General features: G+C 34.0%; 2 protein-coding genes across 3 annotated transcripts; both read left to right on the top strand.

Moving 5' to 3' along the window:
* Positions 1 to 6: 6 nt before the first annotated feature.
* LOC100641699 (proliferation-associated protein 2G4-like) lies at positions 7 to 1,409 on the top strand. Its single transcript, XM_003391170.3, has 6 exons — positions 7 to 119; positions 178 to 229; positions 274 to 368; positions 604 to 661; positions 1,080 to 1,149; positions 1,205 to 1,409. The coding sequence occupies exons 1-6, from the start codon at positions 104 to 106 to the stop codon at positions 1,310 to 1,312; spliced, it is 399 nt and encodes a 132-aa protein (XP_003391218.3). The 5' UTR covers positions 7 to 103; the 3' UTR covers positions 1,313 to 1,409.
* Positions 1,397 to 4,955, top strand: LOC100641572 (proliferation-associated protein 2G4-like). 2 transcript variants are annotated; one of them, XM_020006124.1, is made up of 11 exons: positions 1,397 to 1,489; positions 1,629 to 1,705; positions 1,773 to 1,865; positions 1,920 to 2,062; positions 2,164 to 2,242; positions 3,457 to 3,535; positions 3,583 to 3,634; positions 3,679 to 3,773; positions 4,220 to 4,277; positions 4,628 to 4,697; positions 4,750 to 4,955. In XM_020006124.1, exons 3-11 carry the CDS (start codon positions 1,809 to 1,811, stop codon positions 4,855 to 4,857), a joined length of 741 nt encoding a protein of 246 aa, XP_019861683.1. In that variant the 5' UTR covers positions 1,397 to 1,489; positions 1,629 to 1,705; positions 1,773 to 1,808; the 3' UTR covers positions 4,858 to 4,955. The 2 variants fall into 2 exon arrangements, with proteins under 2 accessions (XP_019861683.1, XP_019861682.1); XM_020006123.1 differs by lacking the exon at positions 1,397 to 1,489 and having other exon boundaries at positions 1,498 to 1,705.
* Positions 4,956 to 6,665: the final 1,710 nt, after the last annotated feature.

Below are 6,665 nucleotides of genomic sequence, written 5' to 3'. Positions count from 1 at the left end.
AATGTTTTCTATTTCTATTCTACTTTTAATATGTCACTAGTCAAGACAGCAAGACACTAGGACTACTGTGTACAAGAGAACTGAAGATAATTATAATCTTAGAATGAAGTCCTCCAGAGGTATAGTAGTTATAATACCTTTTAAAATAATCTTATTGTAATAATGATTATTTTTTAGCATTTTTCAGTGAAGTTTGTAGCAAGTTTGATGTAATGCCATTTTCATTGAGGTATTTCTAGTGGGTGTGGTTTTAATGTAACTCCACCCATACAGATCTTTTGAAGAGGAAGGAAAGGCAAGAATGGGCGTGGTCGAATGCACTAATCATAATTTATTGGAACCATTTCATGTACTATATGAAAAAGAAGGTATACTTATTATGATTATATTCATTTTATAATTGATTGCTACTACTGTTAATGGCAGAATGATGAACACTTTCTTTCCCCAACAGAAAGAGTTAGTAGCTCTTCCTTTGTTGATATTTTAACCCGTTACTGACTGCCTATGTATTAATAATTATTACTTACTAATTTATTTATTATTATTATCAGCATCATCATTATTGTTATTATATTATTTTGTGCTTTTTTATTATTTTAGGAGAATTTGTAGCTCAATTCAAGTTTACTGTATTGCTGATGCCAAATGGACCTTTAAAGTAATGAAGTTTAGAGTTTCCCACCATTTTTGGTATAGTGCTTAGCATCTTGACGGCAGATTTCTAAAATTGCTCCAAATTTTTGCAAAACACCCTTTACATAGTACAGGGTTTTTGAAAACATTTTACCAAAAATAAAAAGGAGAGAATTCTTCATTTTTATAATTTTTATTGATGTATATAGAATCTACGTGTATTTATGTAGAAAGTCTGAGTTGATCCTTGTCAAAACTTGATTTTTTACAAATTTTTAAAGTTGCTCCAAAAGCCATGTGGCATTGAAGTGCTGTTTAGCTCACTTACTATGCTTGGTGGAAACCCTGATTGAGTTATGACTATACATGTACTTTACTATATTTTGTTCAACTGTAGGCTACTATGAAATCATTGCTTTCTTGTATTCCTTTTTGTTTTATAGAATAACTAATACATTATTTGATCCATCAGTGATTGAGAGCACCAATAAATTAGAGGATGCAGAACTAAAGGTAATGGAGTCACATTATTAGTATTACTATCATTATTATTATTATTATATTTTAGACATTATTAGCAACATCAGTGTCAAAGAAAGCTAAGAAGAAGAAGAAGAAGGCTGGAAAGTCGTCAGCAGCCACAGATGAAGCCGAGACAGGAACAAATGATGACTGAGAATAAGTTTAATTGATTTATTTATAGATTAATTATTGTTTCCTCTACTTGTTACAAAGATAATTTATTTTGTTAATACCAATCGTGTGCTAACATATATGACAGGAGTGCATGGTGCTTCACTTACTCTTGATTGTGGTAGTTGCATCTGCTTTGATTGCATAATACTAGTTACAGGTTAGGCAAAACAAGATCACTGTTAATTAGAAAATAGTCAGTTAAAATAAGAACTAAGCAATCAAGCTCTAACTATAAGTAGCCCAATACCTTTACATGGTCTGATTGGTCTTTGGTGTATTGTTCTTTTTGTATGTAGTGAGCTAGGGGTACATATTGAATGTTGATGGTTTTATAGCAGCTGTGGGACACACTACAGTGGTTGGATGTTCAAAAGTAAGATACTTAAAACACAAAGTTGCTCCACTTCAATTTTCTAAATTTTGCCCCCTCTCTTTTTCAGGATAATAAAGTGACTGGTAGATTAGCTGATGTGTTAATGGCTGGACACATTGCCTCTGAGATTGCTTACAGAATGGTAGTACCTGGAGGAGAGGTATATATAGTTATGATTTTTTTGAAGCTGAGTACCTCTTTCTCTATCTTTTAGAGTCTGGCAGTGACAGATACCATCAATAGAGTTGGTGCTGATTTTAAATGTTCGCCAGTCGAGGGTATCCTCTCTCACAGATTAAAGAAGAATTTGTATGATAGTGAAAAAACTATAATTCTTAACTCCAGCGACTCTCAGAAGTAAACCAATAAATAGGGACAATAATTCTTATGTTTATAATATGCCATTACAAATACGAGCTGTTGCTATTGTTATTGTTAATGTTATTTGTTTATTTTAGGAGAGAATACAAATCGAGTGAGTTTGAGTTACAGGAAGTATACGCCATTGATGTTATCATTAGTACAGGAGATGGAAAGGTTAGCATATTATTAGGATAGTATTAGATTCATGTGACTGTTTGTCCTGCAACAATACGTTGATAGCTATTATTGCATGTTGCACAATTGAACTATTGGATTTTGTGCATTTCACAAATATGTTAGCAATAAAAAAATTATTATTTTTTGTAAAAATCACAGAAAAGGGAAGGACAATAGCAGCAGCAATGCAGTATATGCATTTTAAAAACATGTTAGCAAAAAAATCACAGAAAGGAGGACAATAACAGCAGCAGCAGCAGTATATGCATTTTTTTAGCTTGCTACAAATTGTCATAATTTTTTACTTCAGCACTGGATTGCGTTTTGCAGCAGCACTTATAAAGCCCCACACATAACGCAATAAAAGCAATGATACCAATAATAATATTAGTAACAACTGCTATAATAGCCCATGGTTTACAGGGGTCATTGGCACATTCTTGTATGTAGCCACTTTTAACAGCACTGACGTATATTGTGTCATTGTTACAGCCCAGGATCTGAAGAGAGACATAGTCCAGTTCAAGTCCATACTTATCTGTCTTTGTAGCTTCTATGACAAGATTATACAATCCTTCTTTGGTATTCATATAATCTCCAATGGGGCCTGTGTCTTCAAAATCATTCCATAAGTTTCCATTACCAGCAGCTTCCCTTGTAGTAACAGTTCCAAGTAGAGTAGTAGTGCTGCCCTGGTTCAATGTAAGGGTAAGCCTGCTAGTTTTACCATCATTACTATAGCGAAGATTCCCCACTTGCATTTGGCATTCGTTAGACCTGTTTCCAGTCACTTGGAAGAATAAGTTCACGGTTCCTTCTTGTTTAACAAGGACTGTGATACCATTGTTTGCATTGCTTCTATACATCTTCTTTGCTTCAGTGCTGATGCCATCATCTGCTTGAAGCTCAACTGTGAAATCACCTTTTGAGAGAGCAACAATGTATAGCATTATTAGTATGGTAACAAAGAATAAGGCCTTCTTCATTTTGATAGTATTAACTGACAACAAAAGAATGTCTAGCTAAGCATCAATGTTTTGGCAGAGATATGAATTAGGTGAGGTATGTCCGTGTAATCCGTTTATATAAACATAAGATTTCCTTGATGCTTTTTCTAAGAGTTATGTTTATCATTAGTTCCTGTCATTATTACATTTAAATGAAATTTGCTAATGTTTCCTATTTCTATTCTACTTTTAATATGTCACTAGTCAAGACAGCAAGACACAAGGACTACTGTGTACAAGAGAACTGAAGATAATTATAATCTTAAAATGAAGTCCTCCAGAGGTATGGTAGTTATAGTTATAGTATTTTATAAATTATTTTATTATTAGCATTTTTCAGTGAAGTTTGTAGCAAGTTTAATGTAATGCCATTTTCATTGAGGTATTTCTAGTGGGTATGGTTTTAATGTAACTCCACCCATACAAATCTTTTGAAGAGGAAGGAAAGGCAAGAATGGGTGTGGTTGAGTGTACTAATCATAATTTATTGGAACCATTTCATGTACTGTATGAAAAAGAAGGTACATCTATACTTATGATTATATTCATTTTATAATTGATTGCTACTACTGTTAATGGCAGAATGATGAATACTTTCTTTCCCCGACAGAAAGAGTTAGTAGCTCTTCCCTTGTTGATATTTTAACCCAACATTACTGATTGCCTGTGTATTTTTAATTATTACCGTATAGCAGGAAATTTTTTGAGGATAACAAATTTTGCAGATTTTTTCTTGATTCGCGAAATTAAATTCCTTGAAAATCAATCAATTTAATACGGTACAAGATGGCAGATTAGTGGAAATTCATGAAAATTAATTTCGTAAACTTCTGGATACGGGTCATTCGTGAACTTTATTATCCTCGAAAAAAAAAACCGCTATACGGTACTTACTGATTTATTTATTATTATAATCAGCATCATTACTATTGTTATTATATTATTTTGTGCTTTTTTATTATTTTAGGAGAATTTGTGGTTCAATTCAAGTTTACTGTATTGCTGATGCCAAATGGACCTTTAAAGTAATGAAGTTTAGGGTTTTCCACTGTTTTTGATATATTGCTTAGCATCTTGATAGCAAATTGCTCCAAATTTTGGCAAAACACCCTGTACATAGTACAGGGTTTGTGACATTTTACCAAAAATAAAAAGGAGAGAATTCTTCATTTTTATAATTTTTATTGATGTATATACATGTATTTATGTTGTGTAGAAAGTCTGAGTTGATTCTTGTCAAAACTTGATTTTTTACAAATTTTTAAAGTTGCTCCAAAAACCATGTGGCATTGAAGTGCTGTTTAGCTACTATAATTTGTTCAACTGTAGGCTACTACAAAATCATTGCTTTCTTGTATTTCTTTTTGTTTTGTAGAATAACTAATACATTATTTGATCCATCAGTGATTGAGAGCACCAATAAATTAGAGGATGCAGAACTAAAGGTAATAGAGTCACATTAGTAGTATTACTCATTTTACTGTTATTATATTTTAGACATTATTAGCAACATCAGTGTCAAAGAAAGCTAAGAAGAAGAAGAAGAAGGCTGGAAAGTCGTCAACAGCCACAGATGAAGCCGAGACAGGAACAAATGATGACTGAGAATAAGTTTAATTGATTTATTTATAGATTAATTATTGTTTCTTCTACTTGTTACAAAGATAATTTATTTTGTTAATACCAAACATGTGCTAATTTTATGCCCTACCATCTATGCTACCTTGTACTATAGTGTGTGGGTGTATCAAAAGCATCACCATGAGTTTACCACAGGAGCTGGAGGGGATGAGGGGTAGTTATCTAACTGCCAATACTGACATACAGTGCCTTTCATACACCCACACACTATAGTACAAACCAGATAAGCTACAGCTGTTGTGTGTTACTGAATATATACACTGGGATGTTAGTTGATTAGCCTTGGCTTCTATGTAACATAGATATATACTACATAACATACTAGCATCTACTCTTGCATATATACATGCTTCTAATCAACTAACATCCTCGAGTTGCATCAGCTTTGATTACATTTAATTTGCCTGGTTTGCAGCTTCATTACTCACAATACTTTTAATCACATTTATTATATAAACAATACAGGAAAACAACATCATTATAATAATAAGAAAAGTCAGCTTAAGCAAAAAAACATCACTATAATAATAAGAAAACTCAGTTTAGCAAAACAACATCATGTCAGTTAAAATAAGAAATAGGCAATCAAAGCTACAGCTATAAGTGCACCAATACCTCCAGTAAGTGCTCCTCCAACAATTACTGCTGTTCCTCCAATAGCTGCTCCAACAAGACCTCCAGCAACAGCTCCTCCAACTCCACCAATAGCACCTCCTATAACTGCTTTAGTTAATTGGCTGCAACCTTTCTCTGACTGGCTACTATGAGCAAGATCTTCAATATTTTGATTGGGTTGGGTGACATCTTGTACTTCATAATCAGCATCTGGTTGGACACAGCTGGCAAACAATTTCTCTCCAAGAAGATTGAGTACTATACTTATTCCAAGTGATAAAATAGCTCCACCAGCCCTGTGAAACATGTGCTTCAATGCTCCCACTAGCGTCTCACGCCAACTTTGATCAACAAGACTTTTTCTTTTTGGATGGCAAGAAAAAACAATATTGTTTACAATATCTGTAATTAATCCAACTTCAACACTCATCGACTCCAGCTGGTTTTCAATGCCTTTCTTCCAATCATTTTTCATTTTCTCGATTCCAATGGGGTCATCATCAATTTCAGGGGAAACTGAATCGCATTTTGTAATGACAACAATGACATTTTCCCACGTATCCAGAGAGTTGCATACATCAAATGCTATCTGTGTATCGTTACTGTCTAGTCTATCTTCCAAGGCTATGCACAGAAATACAGTGCAGTGACTACTTTGTTTGCATACCTCTTTAGCTTCACGTTTCATTTCGTCCAGGTCAACTTTAACGTCTCCTAGGCCAACCGTATCTGAAACAAAGTAGGCTTTCTTTGTATTGGATCCATCTGACTTTGTTGAACTTGCTTCTTCAATTTTAACCGTTTTAATGTGCTTCCACAGTCCTGGTATGTCGCTGCTCTTCGTCCCACTGGTAGGCCCAGAGCTTCCCTTGAATTTTCCTTCGGTGAGGGCTCCAGCAAATGTTGATTTCCCAACAGCAGGCCTTCCAAGTAACAACAAATGTGGATCTTCATTTGCCTCTGCACTATTGGCTACCTCTCTAACTTGATCTCTCTGCTTTTCTGTCAGATTAGCCTGCTTTTGTTGAATCTCTTNTGAAAATTTCATCACCCATCTCAGGCTAAATCTACGAACTGCAAGAACTGCCAACAATAGTTCCTGTTAGATCTAGCTAAAATATGATCTAGATCTTTTGTGGAAATATTACTTCTGTGGT

This window comes from Amphimedon queenslandica, unplaced genomic scaffold (assembly GCF_000090795.2).
Source record: "Amphimedon queenslandica unplaced genomic scaffold, v1.1 AMPQUscaffold_10353_Cont17111, whole genome shotgun sequence".
NCBI lineage: Eukaryota > Metazoa > Porifera > Demospongiae > Haplosclerida > Niphatidae > Amphimedon > Amphimedon queenslandica.
Note: the sequence above shows the minus strand (reverse complement) of the source record. Positions and strands in the feature narration are given on the sequence as shown.

Bases quoted from the DNA above. Each gene is read 5' to 3' on its own strand.
- LOC100641699 (XM_003391170.3), top strand. The intron at 662-1,079 runs GTAATGAAGTTT...TTTGTTTTATAG, and splicing joins ATGCCAAATGGACCTTTAAA to AATAACTAATACATTATTTG. The intron at 1,150-1,204 runs GTAATGGAGTCA...ATTATATTTTAG, and splicing joins TAGAGGATGCAGAACTAAAG to ACATTATTAGCAACATCAGT.
- LOC100641572 (XM_020006124.1), top strand. From the start codon at position 1,809: ATGGCTGGACACATTGCCTCTGAGATTGCTTACAGAATGGTAGTACCT. The intron at 2,243-3,456 runs GTTAGCATATTA...ATATGTCACTAG, and splicing joins TTAGTACAGGAGATGGAAAG to TCAAGACAGCAAGACACAAG. The intron at 3,536-3,582 runs GTATGGTAGTTA...TTTTATTATTAG, and splicing joins TAAAATGAAGTCCTCCAGAG to CATTTTTCAGTGAAGTTTGT.